The following is an 18,861-nucleotide window of genomic DNA, read 5'->3' on the forward strand; positions in this document are numbered from 1 at the left end:
GTTCAAATTGACGGTGTGGCAAACATCAATCAAATGTATACACTCTATAGGCCAGAAGCATCAAGCAATTTTGCATTAAAAAAAAATATCCTTTCAAGATGTATGAAAGGCATTTGCTGTGCAATTTTAAGGAATCACAAAAATAGCGATTCCTTGAAATTGCGACCCCATTTAGAGAATCGCAAATTACAATTCTCTGAAATAGGAAATCAGAAGTGGGCATTTAGGAAATGCAATTACCACCAAATCCAATTTGGTGGTAAGCATGTGCAATTATTAAAAATGCATTATAAATGCTTTTTTTAAAATGACATGTAGCGCACACATGCCCCTAGAGCATGTGTGAGCTTCACAAGTCCGCAAATATTTTTTGGTAGTGCATCAGAGGGGGGCTTAGGCCCCCAGCACCCTGGGGTTTGCATTACCTACTTTCCGAATTCCTATCTGGAATTCGCAAATTGAGAAATGCAAAACCTTTTGCACCTATGGGCCTAGAGGCCCATAGGGATGAATGGAGTCCCATTCTCTAATTGCGATTCAGTATTAGTGATTGTGAATTTTAAGAAATCGCTATTACCCAATCGCAAATTTCATACATCCCATTTTCCATTTCTTAAATAGCGATTTCTTAAAATTCGCTATTTAAGAAAAGCAAAACTTATCTTTGATACATCTGGCCCTATGTGTCATAGTGTCAAAATACATATAAATGGCCTTGCCGTCCTTTGCACTAAGAGAAACTAATCTAAGCAACTAATTTTTCCCTCCTGAAAATCTTGTTCTGACATGATGAGCATGATGAAAATAACCAAATGCTTTCACTAACTTCAGTTTCAAAAGGAATCTGCTTTGCAGATGTGCAAGTTGTGTCTGGAAATCCTTTGAGAAAAGGCAACATTAAAGAAAATTTAATTGTGACATTTTTTCAACAGGTCTTTCCAATTTTCTAACATGGTTGAAAAAAGGCTTTGAAATATAAAAAAATAGTACTCATTGTTTACTGAACTTTCTTTTTGCTATTATTATTAGCAGGTCAGTAACCAGTAGGAAACATCCAAAATGTAGAATAGTAAAAGGTAATTTACATAAGTTAAGATGCAATTATGGTTTGAATGTCTTTATAGAAAAAGACTCATAATTGAGCCACTACATTTTCAAAAGGAAAGATTTGCTTCTGGATTAAATGCACAAACATGTTGAAATGTGTTAGTTATATTTCGCTCATTAAACCACAACTCAAAGCACTTTGTTGCTCAGCATATGAAGACAAGTGACACCATTGATGTCATGACAAGTGACATAATTATTGACATCACTTATTATATCACGCATGACTTCACTGATGACATTATTGTTTGGATTGTTTATGTTAATTGTTTGTAACCTTTTTTTACTTTTAAGTATACACAAAGGCCCTCATTATGAACATGGTGGCCTGGACTGCTATGCTCTCGGTGGCGGTCATTACCACCAATGCCATGGTGGCACAAACCGCCATATTCTGAACATAGTAGTGAACTGGCTGCAAAGCAGCCATTTCACTACCACCCACTGCCAGGACACAGACCCTATTCCACCAGGGATTCCCTGGTGAATTACCCCACCAGGGGATCCCTGGCGGAAAGCATACAGGTGATAGGAATAATCATTCCTGCCAACTGTATGTGACATGCCTGGCCCCTCCCCCCTTTCCACTATCCCTCCCCACCCCCAAGCCCTTAGAACAGCACCCACCCCACCGAACCTCAAAAACTGACCCTTGACCCTTCACCCCCAAAACCCCATGCAGGTCCCCCCACCCCAAACCTCACCATCCCCCACCGCCCACCCCTACATACAGGTCCCCCCAAACCCCAACCCCCCACATCCACATTCACCCATTCGCTGACATGTACACATGCATACATGCACTCAGACCCACATCCCCCAACAGACACCCACGCACACTCCCATGCACTCACACACTCGCACACACCCCCACCTTCACTCTCAGACAGCACTTACCTTATCCGCAGTGCTGCTCTGGGAGGGAGCGGGCTCCCTGGAAGCTGCTCCGCCGCCATCGCCGCCTCTCCATACACCACCACGCCTAAAACTGCTTCATAATAGGCATGGCGGTGTAGGGAGTGACGTGGCAGTGAAGGTGGAGCAGCATCCGCCCCCGCCAACGACTGCCAGCATGGCGCATGGTGGTCCTTACCGCCATCAATGGCAGTGAGGTTCCATGTGTCATTATGTGGCGGGATACCGGCCAACAACACTGGCGGTCTTTTGTTGACCGCCGGCACGGTTGGCGGCGGGGCATCCCGCCATGTACATAATGAGGGCCAAAATCTTGTTTTGTGTGTGTCTTCTACTGCTAAATTCATAAACGAAAGTGACAAGCAAATAGAAAAATTTGCAAGCACTAATATTAGCATTTTAGGTGGTGATGTTATAAAAAATGTCATCATTGATGTTATTTGTAATATCATCAATAAGGAAAAAAAGAAGGGGGTGCCAGTTATGGTTTGTGGGGAAAAACTTAAGTCATTAATTTCAATAGTTTCATGTGTTTGAGATAAGACCATAACTCAGTTTTTCAGTGGAATATATATATATATATATATATATATATATATATATATATATATATATATATATATATTTATATTATTAAACATATTAAACATACTATTCAGTTATTTCTACAGTATTTTTAATTAAAAACAATATATTTACCTCAGGAAGGGTTTCAATAAAATTATGAATATTTGCAGCTTTAGCTGCTTCTTCAATCTCCTCCTCACTAACAATTCTGCTGTTGTCACCATACTGAATATTTTCAGCAATGCTGCAGTCAAATAATACAGGTTCTTGAGAGACAATACCCAATTGCGACCTGAACCACTGCAAATTCAAGGACTTTGTATCAATTCCATCTGCAAGCTGGATGGATAAAAGCAAAAAGGTGTTTTAGGCAAATTGTTTTTTGAAAGGAATACAAATAGTATAATACATTATATTGATAGTCAGATAAAAAAGGAGAAATATGGCATTCACTTTCATCTCAAAAGAGAACATCTTCCTATTGACTTCCCAACTTTGAGAGAGAAAACATTAATTAACGATAGAAGAGTAAGCAAACGTACATTTTGATTAGTGACTTTAAATTAGTCACATACTGTGCTCTTTTCTCCTCATTTATATAAAGGATTTGATTCACAAGGCAATCAGATATTTGATTCTATATATTTACTCTTATGTTAGCAGCATATGTGTGGCTTTCTGAAAATCACAAAGAATTTCACTTGCAGCCCTGTAAAGCTGTGGCTGTTTTCACTTCACCTGAGAGCTCACATGCCTAAATATGTATGTATTAGGAAATGCAGCAAATGTATGTGTTCATGTTATGCATCAGTGCATATTCTAATTTGTTTTTTTTCTTGTCCAAGTGGAAAGCATGTTCCACTGGAGAAAACACTATCTCTTCACATCCTTGTATGTTATTGTGTTTCCTGGTTAATTTCACCCTTAAAATATATTTAATCCTTCCACTTACCAATAATACATCACTGACTTTTTTCCAGATCAGAAACTACCTTCTAAATGTTTGTGAATATCCACATGCATCTGGTTTTATTAGCATTCTTTATCCTTTTTTTGCAATTTCGCCTATGGTGGATGATCACATTGTACTTAAAATTATAGTAGAATATGATATTTTCTCACTCATAAGATTGATTGTAGCATAGTAATGTAATATAAGAAAATCAATCTATGAGGGAAAAATCATGTTTGGTGAATTACTGAGCTGATTGCACATTCATAAGTTAAGATATGTTCACAACTAGGTCATACTTAGTCCCACAAGTAGCTTTCAAGTGGGCCTTGCTATCCTCTTTCCATTAAAGACAACATTAGATGTGGATTCTCTCCACAGAAATCAGATTGTCTTCTTTTCTTATACAAGGAATGCCACATGTGGTAGATAATGGCTACATTTGAATTATCACTTTGTCAGGAGGTAACCTTAGGAGTATTCATGTTTTAAGAACCCAAATAAATACTTTCCAAGGAGCATATTTCTTGCAAGCATTACATAATGCTGTTAAACCAAAATATATTTTGATTTCTGGGTAGTAAATGGGTCCCTGTAGTATAAAGTATTATCCCTTTGCTACCTTGTTTTGTACTAATCATGCATGTAATATTTAAACATAGTATTGCTTTCATCCATTTTAGCACCAGCTTTTGATTCTGGTTGATGACATGCTACTGTTTTGTGTTTCATTTTTCATTTAATGAGGATTGCCAATAATAGCTTTAATTACCACCATAGTGTGCTAATTCATTTCCCTCTTGTAGTATTCCAGTGGAAACATTGCATTGATTTGTTTGCTTGTGATATGTTTTCTGTAAGAAATTGAGCTATCACTTGCAAGGGTGGTGTGTTCTTTGCAAGTAATAAGTCTGCGTTTTCTGTTTACTGGGAACCAAGTACCTCATTTTAGCACATGACTCTCTTGGGGTAGTAAAGTAAAGCAGTCCAAGACCCACTAAGCTTATATGGTGTGGGCTAATACCTCACTGCGTTGAAACGCAAAAACAACAATCAATAAATAATTTTTCAGTCAGTGTTTTTTCATAAATATATTTAAATACTTTATTACACATGCTATGCTTTAACTAAAAAAACATACAATCAGGGAGACAGAAAGACCTTTGGTGACACCTTCAGGGCAGACCGTACCCCCAGCAAACCCTGCCCCCATAAATATACCCGCCACCTATCTCAGATACTCTATCACAATATAAAATGGTGAAATTACAAATAAGGCAGACCTCTGTTAGGGTATCACCATATTAGTAAAAGCAGAAACATGTTATAATGAGGAGTGTGCAAAGTCTGTGCTGTATTTTAGCACAAAATGTGACCTTGCATCCGTTTTGGTGCAAGAATGCATTTACATAAAAGCACTGTCAACAACAGCTGCTCATTTTCTGTTATTTGCATATGAAATTTAAAGTTAGTGCTCCATTCAAAGTACATTTTTACCACGTAGTGTGCATAATTACACAAAGTGATGTAATGGCATCATTTCTGAAATTTCAAATAAGAGCAATAATTTCTCAAAATGACACAAATTATGCTGGCATAAATTAAAAATATCACCCTATTTCATCATAGTCTATTCATAATGCACCATTGAATCAATGAGGATATTTCCAACATTCAAAATAAACCCTGCATTGTCACGCATCAACATTGCTAATAAAGAATTATGTATTGAATACTGTGTCACAGAATCTTATTTTTATTTGCATACTGCTGCCATTGCAGCTCTAAGACCAATAAACGGAGGTCCTCACCATCCAGAACCGAGGTGCAAATAAACTGCTCCAGGAAAGTTTTAAATAACAAGCAAACTTCTCCCAGAGTAATTCATGTAACCCCGATGGAGATTTATGACACATTTTGCAGTGAGATCTTCTCAGGAGACTGCTGCACCCTTTGCAACCCCCCACAATACTTTTTTAACAATGTTGGCTGTGCCCTTGACCTTCATGGGGCACCACGAAAGATAGTATCCAAATCTTTTACCCCCCATGAAGGCTCATGCGGCGCTTCACAGCCTGGGCCTTGAATAAGTAATCAATTTCTTTTTTTATAACATTTTGGCCTCACACTGCATTTTCTTTCATTACCAAGCGCCCATGTCTACTCTGACACCCAGGTGCACACCTGATTGGTGGCTGTAGGAGGAGACCCAAGGCCCCCACAGCCACTGCTTGTTCCCTGCACACCTTCACTGAGCTGCTGCAGGAGCCAGCAACACTCTTTCCTACTCCTGCCTTTGGTTGGAGTAAACTGTCTCTCTTAGGCTGTTGCCCAGAGGTAGGAGAAAACGTTTCCTTTCTTGCCAGGAGGTTTAAGGCATTGCGCTTCTATTCTCCAACCCCTGACACAGCCACGGCGGTGGACAATGCACCTGGCACCTGTTGGTGTTCTAGGGAGAAGGGGTCCTCTAGGGCATCAGGCTTTAGGTGCCAGGAGTAGTTCAGGGAATGGGTCAAGCACATGCCCCCTCCCACCAAACCTGTAAATGAAGCAGATTGTCCTAACTGCTGTGGGATTGTCTCTCCCAGGGGGAGTTTGAAGATTTTTTTAATGAAACTTTACTCAAGTTGTTTCTGCTCAGTCCCACTGGAAGACCACACTTCAGAGGCCTGTTTCCCCATATCCATTGTCCTAATTCCACTGATATTGGTCTTGTTTTGCTTTTGGGGACCATTTCAAGACCTGAAGAACATTTTCCCCAGGCCCCTCTCCTCCAAAAGTACTTTTGTTGTGAGCTTGCCTTTTGTTAATCTCTTCACCAGACTTGTCCTCTGCCTGGGGTCCAGATGTTTTCTTTTGCATGGTAAAGAATATTCCTCAGCATCTACATAGTCTTAAACCTCCCTGCTGCACTCCCCAAACACTAGGGCTTTGTCCAATTTGCAGGATACCTGTGTATAAGCAGCAGAATCAGGGTCTAATCCACTGAAGTCCCTGGGGAGCCCCTTTAGGGTCCTCCAGCAGGTCCACCCCTGTTATTCTTCCTCAGGGGGTGTATAGAGGCCAGTGCCACAGGCCCTGGAGACATCCATCATAATCCTGAGTGTCAGCTGGAGTAAAAGTCTTTCAGTGATCTTCTCAGTGGGATAAGGGTGGCTTCTCCTTCCAGATGGGCATTTATTGCTATTGCCACTCCCAGGATCAGTGTTTTCTCAAGTGTCAGTCCCTTGTGCAGAGATTTTTAAGGGTGTGTGGAATGTTCTGGAAGATAGGCACCTCTACCCAATCCCAGGATGATATACCCATCCATGTACCAATCCTCCTGAACATCGTTCTAAGACATTTCACAATAGAGGCTTCAAGTGGTCTGTGAAAAGACATTCCCTATGAACCTCAGCCTTGCCCCAAATGACACAGCTGGCTGATCATTTCCCACCAAAATATTGAAGAGAATCTCCTCCTGTGTCTGGCTCTGGTAGTCTAGCTTTGATCCTATTTTCCCATGTGCTTGGGTTTGTCTAACCCAGCTGCAATTCTATTCTATTCTATTCCATTCCATTCTGTTCTTAGGTTCCTGTGAAGCGTGTAGCTGCCCAGAGGTCTCCCAGAACTAAACAGTTTCAGTTGATGTCTACTAACCAGCAGGAGCTAATTGATGTGAAGTCAGGGTTTTAAGGCATTTCATGAAAAAGATCTTGTTAGATAATAGGCGAAGCTCAAGAAGAAGCTAGCTAGCAATCTTAACAAAGTGGGGCCTCTGAGCATTGCCATAATCAAGGTGAGACATAATAGGGAATTTCTTGCTAAAAAAGGGAGAAGTTTGAAGACACTTTCTTAAAAATGTATGAATGCCAAAGCAGCGAGCTTGCTGCTTCATAGTGAGACTGGAGTCTAGCCACATTCAGAGACTTCTTACCACATCTTTGGGACTAGAGAGTCGTTCCAAACAGCCACACAGTGGATTTAGGACTTTCTCACTGAAATCAATACCCAGTATTATAACCTCAGTTTTGTCCTCATTAAGCTTACATTAAGCTTACATTTACAGTTGGTGATCCAACTGGCCACTACCTCAAGAAAAGGAACCAGATTGATTGATTGATGCTGGGATCAGGAGAGATTGATATCACCAGTTGAGTGTCATCAAAATAGGAAACCAGTGACAAGCCAAAAGAACGTACAATATCAGCCATAGAAAGCAAGCAAAGATTAAAATTGGTGGGGCTAAGGGAAGAGCCCTGCGGCACCCCGCAGACATTTTAAGGCATGGCCTATGATACCCACTTTAGAGATTCTATGGATCAGACTGGAATGGTCAACTGTGTCAAAGGCTGTGCTTAGGTCTAATAGAATAAGGGCAGCCAATTCTCCACAATCCAGGAGAGATCTAATTCCTTAACCATGGTAAGAAACACTATTTTGGTGCTATGCTGTGGTCTAAATCCCATTTGTATGGGGTAGAGAATATCATTGTACTCAAGGAAGGTGGATAGTTGTTTATTAACAATTTTTCCATGAGTTTTAATGGACTTGGTAACAGAGAAATTGGCCTATAATTGCTCAGGCAACAAGGTTCTAATCCATTTTTTTTAACCAAAGGTTTAACCACAGCATGCTTCCACTGAGGGGAGACTTACCCCATAGTAAGGGAAAGTTCAAGCAAATGCACCAAATTGGGGGTGATACTATAAATTCTTTAACGTTGGATATGAAGGGGCATGAGGCAAGGGGATACCCACATTTTCCTGTCAATAGGAGGTCCATGAGAAGACAGACAGTAAGTTCAGGGAATGCTGTGAGAGTCCCTGCCAACAGCACAGGAAGAAACTCATTAGCTGGGGGCTCCTCGATAATGGGACCATTAGGGAAGGAGGAATTAATGACCAATATCTTTTTCTGGAAAAATAAAGCCAAATTGTCACTGTGTTAAGGTGTGGCTTCAAGGACAGAGCTGCAGACTTAGGCTCCATAGTATCCTTCAGGATCAGAAAAATCTCTCTGGGAGAGTTGGCAGATAGCTCAGTTCTCAGGGAGAAGTAAGCAGATTGAACTGTTCTTATTTATGCACAATAGCGCCTATTAGAACTCCTGTATTTAAGAGCAAGAATGTTGGCATTGAACCAGGGGGATTTGTTTTTCCAGCAGAAAGTTCTTATACCTCTTAGCAGGTAGGACCATGTCCAATGAGTATGTGATCCATTCATTGAAATAATAGGTAGAGGAAGTGACAGAGTCAGTTAAATCAGGTCTAGTGATCTGGAGGGCAGCTGATCAGTCATCCAGATTTAACTTTGACCAATGATGATCCAACTGACTAACCGAAGGCATTGTGATGGAGGACAAAGGGACAGATAAGGTAAATGGGACCAGGAAATGATCTGACTGTGTTAAAGGAATGGGGCTTTGTACTTTAAGATGACTGATGTTACTAAGCACTAGATCAATAGTATGGTCCTTTTTGTGAGTGGTCCATTTTACTAATTGCTTGAGCTGCAAAGATGCCAGATCTTGAAGCAGATTATCCAAGGCCACATTGATAGGTTCTTCAATGTGTTTGAATTCCTCAAGTTTGGTGAAATTAACCCTTTTTACAGCTATCTCTACAATCATTTCTGGAAAGACCAGTAGAAAATGTGTGTACGGGGCAGGCGGTACGCACTGTAAAATACCAGAAAAGGTGAGTGTGGGATTAGGAGTCAAAGTAAAGAAAATACTTTCACACCTCCTCTTCTCGAGCAGTGCAAGGTGAATAGTTAATTTACTCATGCAGATTTCCTCTCCACCCAATCCTTTCCCAGGAATTGGACCATGAACTGCTAATAGCTCTATTGTGTGATGAAGGCCTTTGATCCATGTGTTGGTCAGCAGAGTAATTAACTTGGCCCAGTAGGGGACGCAAAGGCCTGGAATCTAATCATGGCTGACCCATGAAAATATAACAAATCCCAAAGTGGCAAAAATAAGTAAAATAATCATAAAAGTGACAGTGGATCTATATCCACTGTGCCTGCTTACACTTAAGTTGACGGGTATGCCCATATATGGGTCCCGTACACTCTGTGTCAGCGGAACCAAGCTGTACCCGGCTGATGAGCCCATAACTAGGGAGAAACCAGTCCTGGGTTGCTTGTGTTTTGGTTTAGGGAGGGCCTTGCCTGGCAGTTCGGGTTGGACTGTTTTTTGTATACTTTAGTGTATTGTTCTAAGTGTGACAGGTATGCCCAGGCATGCATGCACACTTTGTCAGTAGAACCAAGCTGTACTTGGCTGGTGAGGCCATAACTATGACATAACTGGTCCTGGCTTGTTTGTGTTCCATTTCAGGGAAGACCTGACTTAGTAGTTCGGGCAGGACTGTTCCTATTGGAGATGGGTCAAGAGTGATTTCCATATATCTGAGTCCAAACTGAGTTGGCATGATGTGCAAAATAACAATGGATTGGGGTTCAGACCCCTAGTAATTACCAGTGGCTGAGATTAATTCAAGCATTCAAGTCATCACTTTTTTGTATACTTTAGTGTTTTAAAGATGGTGTCATCAAGGTGAGCCAGGGAAGTTCCATTGCGCTGGAGGTGGTGTGATCTTCATTCTTCAGTCCCTTGATGAGGCATATATGTAGGAAGGACAGTTTGGAGTCCGCAAAGTCATAGTGAAGTCTTTGTCACCATTTAGATATGAGAGTGCGGAGATTGATAAGCCATTCTAAAGTCACTATTTAAGGAGCAACAGATTCATGTTCCTCACTGAGCTGTAACTAGGCCCATGTTTTCTTGGAGATGTGTTCTATATGAATGAGGTTGAAGTGCAGGAAAATTTTTAATGATTTGTTATCGAGTGACATAAGGGGTTCAGATTTATCCAGTTTCATGTCGTTGAGTCAACTTTGGACTACTTGTTGCTTGTCACTCAAAATAAAAAGTAAGAATTCAATGAAGGTGTGGTTCAGTTTCAGGTACGTGCTAGGCAGTTCTGGATAAGGTGCAAGCAATGCTTGTGGCAATTCAAGTATGGAGAAATTGAAACTTTATTTGGCATATTGATGAATTTTGTTCTTATCGATGAGTAGAATCTCAGCGCATTCAATGTGGAGGTTAAAGATGAGAAGGACGTGATGGAATCCTGGGAGACTTAGGGCCTCATTCTGACCCTGGCGGTCATAGACCGCCAGGGTGGAGGCCAGAGGTAGCACCGCCAACAGGCTGGCGGTGCTACATGGGCAATTCTGACCGCAGCGGTAAAGCCGCGGTCAAAAAAGGGCAACCGGCGGTTTCCTGCCGGTTTACCCCTGCCCAAGGGAATCCTCCATGGCGGCGCTGCTTGCAGCGCCGCCATGGGGATTCCGACCCCCTTCCCGCCATCCTGTTACTGGCGGTTGTTACCGCCAGGAACAGGATGGCGGGAACGGGTGTCGTGGGGCCCCTGGGGGCCCCTGCACTGCCCATGCCACAGTGCAGGGGCCCCCTAACAGGGCCCCATTAAGATTTTCAGTGTCTGCCTTGCAGACACTGAAAATCGCGACGAGTGCCACTGCACCCGTCGCACCCCTTCAACTCCGCCGGCTTCATTGTTGAAGGGGCTTTCCCGCTGGGCCGGCGGGCGGCCTTCTGGCGGTCGCCCGCCGGCCCAGCGGGAAAGTCGGAATGACCGTCGCGGTCTGTTGACCGCGGAGCGGTCTTTGGACGGGGTTACTTTGGCGGGCGGCGGCCCTTAATGATTTATAGTGAGCTTCTGAGACATGGAGGTACCTGGAGGTACCCTTGTAAAATGCTGCGTGTGTTATTTGGATCAGTAGGAGGAGAATTAGTGAAAGAACATTTTGAGTAAATCCAATTCAATTCTTTAGAATGTTAGGGAATGGATGAGGATGGAATATTTGAAAGCATCAAAGATAGCTGTAATATCCAGCAATACCATGCGGTTCATTTTTACTTGCAGTTAACAGGGACATTTCTGTAATTTGCAAGAAAGCTGACTGTGTGCTGCAGTGTGATCTGAAGTTGGACTGGCAGTCCTACAGGAGATGGATGGTGCTTAATTGATCTTGGTGATATGCACAGCATTCTGAACAGTGTTCTTATGATATTTCAGGCTCTCAGAAGCAGTCTCCAGAGATATGAGCCAAGTCCATTTGCCATTCGTGATGTTTTACCCCTACCTGAATAGTGCTATCTCAAAGGCTCTAACCGGGTTGCGGGTGCTGTATCACTGCTCATGCTCAAGGGAAGAACTGTTTTTTGTAGGTCACTCCCTGTACGATATCAGAAGTAGCAGTTGCCAAAAAAATGCACTGTTTGAAGATGGGTTGGGGTTTCCAAACATTCAAAGGAAAGAGTGACATCAGTCATTTAGATGCCAAAAACAGAACTGTGTCTCAGTGAGAGTGGGAATAGCATAGCAGGTGAATGTAATCATCTGTGGTAGACATATATTTCTCTAGTGGAGGCTGCAATTCATCAGATGGACCAAATGCTGAACATCTGACAATACACCATACACTACAGAGGCCGACATGACTAAATATCATGGAACTTGAAGTAATGTCTTTACTCTAACTAATCTTTTTCCAACAGGTCAGGAAATGGTCAATTCTGCAACGATGGTAGAGAGTTGGGAAAGTCCCATTCTAGATGTAAATTTCTGAGAGGAATTTATTTGCTTAAAATGATCAATTCCAACTGAAAATAAGATCAAAGTCATGTGAGTACATACATATTTTTTAAATGCCCTAAAACTATAGGTGGTTATTGGCTCTTTCAATTAATATTGCTTAGCAAATATATTCATAGGTACATGAGATTGGGGAAGGAACCACCATGTTCTGAATTTATTTAGAATGACATGTGAGACTCAGGATTACCATTCAAATTAGAAATAATTAATGTTATGACTTACCACATGTCCATCTATTGGATCATAAAACCTTTGAAGGAGCTGAATTGTGGTACTCTTTCCACAGCCACTGGTTCCAACCAGGGCAAGAGTTTGGCCTTTCTTAACCCGTATGTTAAGTCCCTGCAAAACCTGGACCTTTGGTCTTGTTGGATACACAAATTTGGTGTCTTTAAATTCAATGTCCCCAGAAAAGTTATCCTAAAATGAGCAGAAAACACATTGGTAAATGATTGCATAGCAGAAGAATAGCACAATTTTAACGGATGTTCTTTTTCCTGTTGTAATGACTATTAAAATAACAACACTTTGTTTCAGTAATTCACTTTTACCATTTCCTGATTGAATACCTGTTTCATAGTCAGGTGCACCAAGTTACGTCTGGAACTGCTTTCTTGAAAAGCCCACACCATCTGTGTTGTTCAAAACTTGGATGAGGAGGGGGCTTTGGCAGTGATACAACACCCTACTCCACTCTAGCTCCTCCTATTGATCTGTTCAGTACAGTTCAGAGTAGCTTCACCAGATTCTATGTGCACCACTGATAGTGGAGTCACCTGATGATATTGGTATGGGGTATTGAACGATGTTATCACTGTAGCGAATATTTAGCATCCGCTTGTCACTATACAGTACTGATAATTATGAGGTATGCAGGGTACTGCCACAAGAGTCTCTGGATGTTAGTGGTAGTGAGACACACTGGATGTCACTGATAGTGTACAGTACTGGGTAGAAAGACAATTGAACTCCTTAGTGAAAATGATACAATACTCCCTCTATGCCACTGATTGCGGGAATCATTTAATATATGCAGTCATGGGAAACACTGCCTTGTTCTTGTTAGCAGTAATACTGCTGAAACAGTGAATCTACTGAAACTAATATTTAAGCATGAGTCATTAGATCTGAGAAATATTAAGGGCCATATTTATACTTTTTGACGCAAAACTGCGCTAACGCAGTTTTGCGTCAAAAAAATTAGCGCCGGCTAACGCCATTCTGAAGCGCCATGCGGGCGCCGTATTTATACAATGACGTTAGCCGGCGTTAGCCTCTGGCGCTGCCTGGTGTGCGTGAAAAAAAGCGACGTACACCAGGCAGCGCCGGCGTAGGGGGATATGGAGCTTGGGCGCCAAAAAATGGGGCAAGTCAGGCTGAGGCAAATTTTTTGCCTCAACCCAATTTGCGCCATTTTTTCGACTCCCAACCCCCATAGAAATGACTCCTGTCTTAGCAAAGACAGGAGTCATGCCCCCTTGCCCAATGGCACAAGTCCCCTGGGCATGGTCATTGGGCATAGTGGCATGTAGGGGGGCACAAATCAGGCCCCCCTTTGCCACAAAAAAAAAAAAAAAACACTTACCTGAACTTACCTTAATGTCCCTGGGATGGGTCCCTCCATCCTTAGGCGTCCTCCTGGGGTGGGAAAGGGTGACGGGGGGGTCCCTGGGGGCATGGGAGGGCACCTCTGGGCTCCTTCCGAGCCCACAGGTCCCTTAACGCCTGCCCTGACCAGGCGCTAAAAAACGGCGCAAAAGCGGGCGTATGTCATTTTTTTTGACCCGCCCACTCCCGGGCGCGAATTTTGCCCGGGAGTGTAAATACGGCGCACATGCCTCGGAGTCAATTTTTTAGACGGGAACGCCTACCTTGCATATCATTAACGCAAAGTAGGTGTCCACGCTAAAAAATGACGCAAACTCCATGGACTTTGGCGCTAGACGCATCTAACGCCAAAGTATAAATATGGAGTTAGTTTTGAGTCGCAATTGCGTCAAAAAAAATGACGCAATTCTGGCGCAAACAGAGTATAAATATGCCCCTAACTGCCTCAAATGAATTTTAACAGTAGAGCATGAACACAGTAATTGAAAAACAGTGTAAAGGCACACGTCCACAATACTGAATTTTCTTCTAAACTTGTTCATGGCGAGAACAATCTTTTGGAGAACTACACTTTGTCAAGTGAAAATTTCCAACTAGTTTCTTTTTAGCATAATGTTTTAGTTTAATGCCCTCCTTTTCACTCTCCAAGATTATTTGATTATTAGATTTTATAAAATATTCAATTTTACTAACCTACATATAGAAATATATGCAGAAGTATTGCTATAGAGAAAAATCATTCCTGCAGCTTTGGGTGTGGAATATGTGAAGCCCTTTGTAAGACTTTTTCCTAAAGCATTAGGATTTTGACCAGCATGCATGTCTATCTAAACTTTGAATTAGAAAATCGTATTATTTATTTTCCAAAACATAATTCTGTACAATGCCATTTAAATTAATGTATTTTCTTTGGAAAAAGTTGGATTATGCTGATGTCCATTTAGGGGAGCTACTGTATGCCTAAGTAAGGTCACTATTGTGATTGCATTTCATTTTGAAATGACGTTAGTTGTCATAATTCCTGAATAATTGTTAGATATTTTCTACAGCCATATGGTCGGTAGAATTTGTGAAGATTTTTCAGTGAGAGGGTAATCTAGTAACAATTTTAGCAGCTGGAGTCATTTAGTCCCTGGCTATAGGCCCGCCAGTGTCACCGACAGTGCGCTCCATTTAGAGATGACTAATTGCATGGTAGAGATCTCTGGGCTTCTAAGGGAGGTGCTGCAATGGCAGCTCCCCCTTTATAGCACTGAATGTTTTCCAAACAGGTACAATAGTTTAAAATGTTCACTCACCAAAAGTTCTAGTTTATAAAAAACAAACACCCAAACCAGAAGTGTGTTTTCTCTGAACAAGACAGGAATGTCGCAGTGTGCAGGGCTTTCTCTTCATTGTTGTGGGGAGCATTTACATTTTCTTTGCCCAGTTCCGTGCCTCAATATGATGGTCCGACGTCACTCTGATCTGGTGGCCCCTTGGCAGATGGGCCAACAAGTCAAAGATTTACACTTACCCAGCAAAGGCTATGGCAGTATAAACTTGGCACTTCCCTGCCTCTCAGTAGAACAGAGGAACAACAAGTGTGTGCAGAAGCACTACAGATTCACAATGGTGTTCCAGCTCTATCAAAATCTAATTGAGGCTCGGTAGATTTAGGGGCTATTGCTAACTGTTAGAAATGGGGTCTTTGGTTGGCAGTCAGGTTACCCCCTGTCCAAGCAAGGACCCTCACTCTAGTCAGGGTAGAAGAGAATCACCCTCAGCTAACCCCTGCTTACCCCCTTGGTAGCATGGCACGAGCAGTAGGCTTAACATCAGAGTGTTAGGTGTAAAGAATTTGTACCAACACACACAGTAAATTAATGAAAACACTACAAAATGACACAAAACAGGTTTAGAAAACTAGGAAATATTTATCTAAACAAAACAAGACCAAAACAACAAAAATCCACAATACACAAGTCAAGTTATCAATTAAAAAGCAAAAAGAGTCTTTATGTAGTTTTAAACACACACTAACACTGTTAGCGTGAAACTGTGCCTTGGGTGTGTAAAAAATAACCCCGCACAGGCAAGTGTGCGTCAAAAAGGGGCTTGCGCTGCGTCGATTTCACTCACGAGCGAGACCGTGCGTCATTTCTCCTTTCGTTGGGTTGGGCGCGTTGTTTCTTCTCTCTGCAGGAGAGCGATGTGTTGATCCGGTCAGCACTCTCGGGTCCGGGCAGGCCCTGCGTTGTTTTTACACACCCAGCGTTACTTGCATCAGAAATTCAGCAGCACAATGATCCGAAAACCACGCAGAGCGGGTTACGATCTCCCAGCCCCCGTCAGCGGTGCTACGCATCGTTTCTCCAGCTCCGTGCATCAATTCTTGGGTAGCGCTACAGACGAGAGTCGATTTTCAGCCACGAAGCCGGCAGGGCATCGATTTCCCAGCCGCATATCAGAGTTGCGTCAATCTTTTTCCCGCACGGCGTCCTGTGCATGGATTTCTTCCTCTTAGGCTGCCAGCTTCTCATTTCAGGATCCCAGGAACTGGATGGGCACCACAGGACAGAGTAGGAGTCTCTCCAGAGACTCTAGGTGCTGGAAGAGAGAAGTCATTGCTGTCCCTGACACTTCAAACAACAGGAGGCAAGCTCTAAATCAAGCTCTTGGGGATCTTCACAAGATGGATGGCACACAAAGTCCAGTCTTTGCCCTCTTACTCTGACAGAAGCAGCAATTGCAGGATAGCTCCACAAAGCACAGCCACAGACAGGCCAGCTCTTCTTCTTCAGCTATTCAGCTTTTCTCCAGGCAGAGGTTCCTCTTGGTTTCCAGAAGTGTTCTAAAGTCTGTGGTTTTGGGTCCTCTTCTTATACCCAATTTCTCCTTTGAAGTAGGCCTACTTCAAAGCAAAGTCTCTCTTGAATGTGAAATCCTGCCTTGCCCAGGCCAGGCACCAGACACTCACCAGGGGGTTGGAGTCTGCTTTGTGTGAGGGCAGGCACAACCCTTTCAGGTGTGAGTGATCAATTCTACCCTCTCTCCTAGCACAGATGGCTCATCAGGATATGCAGGCTACACCCCAGCTCCCTTTGTGTCACTGTCTAGTGTGAGGTGCAAACAGCCCAACTGTCAAACTGACCCAGACATGGAATTCACAAACAGGCAGAGTCTCAGAAATTGTATAAGCAAGAAAATGCTCACTTTCTAAAAGTGGCATTTTCAAACACACAATTTTAAACTCAACTTCACTAAAAGATGTATTTTTAAATTGTGAGCTCAGAGACCCCAAACTCCACATGTCCATCCGCTCCTAAAGGGAATCTACACTTTAATCACATTTAAAGGTAGCCCCCGTGTTGACCTATGAGAGGGACAAGCCTTGCAACAGTGAAAAACGAATTTAGCAATATTTCACTGTCAGGACATATAAAACACATTACTATGGCCCTCATTCTGACCCTGGCGGTCGGTGATAAAGCGGCGGCCAAGCCACCAACAGGCCGGCGGTCCAAAATATGCAATTCTGACCCTGGCGGGAACCGCCAACACAGCCCGCCGCATTAACACTCCGACTGCCACGGAGGTACAAACAAACAGCGCGGCGGTCCCCGCCAACAGCCAGGCGGCAGACAATGTACCGCCCACCCTATCACGACCCACCAATCCGCCACCTTTTCCGGGGCGGGAGCACCGAACGGGAAAACGCTCACCTCTACGCACTCCACGCGAGATTCCGGCAGTATGGAACCAGAGTTGCAGGTCATCCCCGCACTCCTATACCTGCTCATATACCAGGAGCACGCCCGGCGGCGCGGAAGACATCGGTGAGTACTGCACCTACGACACAGGGGAGGGAAAAGATTACCAGCACACACCCACCCACCCATACCCACTACAACCCACACATCAATGCATTCCCACAGATCACTGTCACAACCCACAAACACCCCCCTCCGAAATAATGCAAAGACCAAAAGAAGAGATCATAAACGGGCAGATATATTGAAATATGGACACCAGTAATCCCAATAAATAAATAAACTATGTACAAAATATACACAGCTACTAAATGTAGTCCAACCACTGTCCGTGGACCACAGGGGTCCTGTGCAAAGGGGCAAGGCCCAGTCCCACGACAAGAACTCCACGGAGAGAACACTGCAGGGGCATCAGAAAGAAAATAGGACAGGCACCTCAGGGGGAAGGGAAGGGGGGGCACCTCAGCCACTTGAGTACACGACGCCAGATCCACGAGGGGACTCCATGACCACTGGGCCATCCTGGGGAGTGCAAAGCCACAGTCCATACAGTCCATACAGTGGGTGGCCTGCCCACTGGGCCATCCTGGGGAGTGCAAAGCCACAGTCCAAACAGTCCATACAGTGGGTGGCCTGCCCACTGGGCCATCCTGGGGAGTGCAAAGCCACAGTCCAAACAGTCCATACAGTGGGTGGCCTGCCCACTGGGCCATCCTGGGGAGTGCAAAGCCACAGTCCAGACAGTCCATACAGTGGGTGGCCTGCCCACTGGGCCATCCTGGGGAGTGCAAAGCCACAGTCCATACAGTCCATACAGTGGGTGGCCTGCCCACTGGGCCATCCTGGGGAGTGCAAAGCCACAGTCCATACAGTCCATAACAGACCCCACTGCCACTGGAGGAGGCATGTTGGCCAGAGGACATCCTGCAGCCCTGCCCGAGATAGATCCTGCCCTGCCACGTCTGCCAAAGGGCCAGCGGTTCTTGCCTGGAAGGGCCCAGTTCAGCGCCTCATGCCTTGAAGGGCCCAGTTCAGCGGGTCTTGCCTTGAAGGGCCCAGTTCAGCGGTTCTTGAGACTGCGGGGCCCAGCGGAGCGGTGCTTGAGACGGCGGGGCCCAGTTCAGCGGTTCTTGAGACGGCGGGGCCCAGTTCAGCGGTTCTTGAGACGGCGGGGCCCAGCGGAGCGGTGCTTGAGACGGCGGGGCCCAGTTCAGCGGTTCTTGAGACGGCGGGGCCCAGCGGAGCGGTGCTCGAGACGGCGGGGCCCAGTTCAGCGGTTCTTGAGACGG

General features: G+C 43.8%; 1 protein-coding gene across 3 annotated transcripts in view; it reads right to left on the bottom strand.

The window, feature by feature from the left end:
• Positions 1-18,861, bottom strand: part of LOC138262023 (ATP-dependent translocase ABCB1-like) — a 935,493-nt gene that overhangs the window by 95,426 nt on the left and 821,206 nt on the right. For all 3 annotated transcript variants that reach the window (XM_069211682.1, XM_069211683.1, XM_069211684.1), the window contains 2 exons: positions 12,435-12,632; positions 2,722-2,928 (listed from right to left, as the gene is read on the bottom strand). In XM_069211682.1, the coding sequence (XP_069067783.1) occupies positions 2,722-2,928; positions 12,435-12,632 (405 nt within the window). The remainder of the gene's footprint in view (positions 1-2,721; positions 2,929-12,434; positions 12,633-18,861) is intronic.

Source organism: Pleurodeles waltl, chromosome 10 (assembly GCF_031143425.1).
Source record: "Pleurodeles waltl isolate 20211129_DDA chromosome 10, aPleWal1.hap1.20221129, whole genome shotgun sequence".
NCBI lineage: Eukaryota > Metazoa > Chordata > Amphibia > Caudata > Salamandridae > Pleurodeles > Pleurodeles waltl.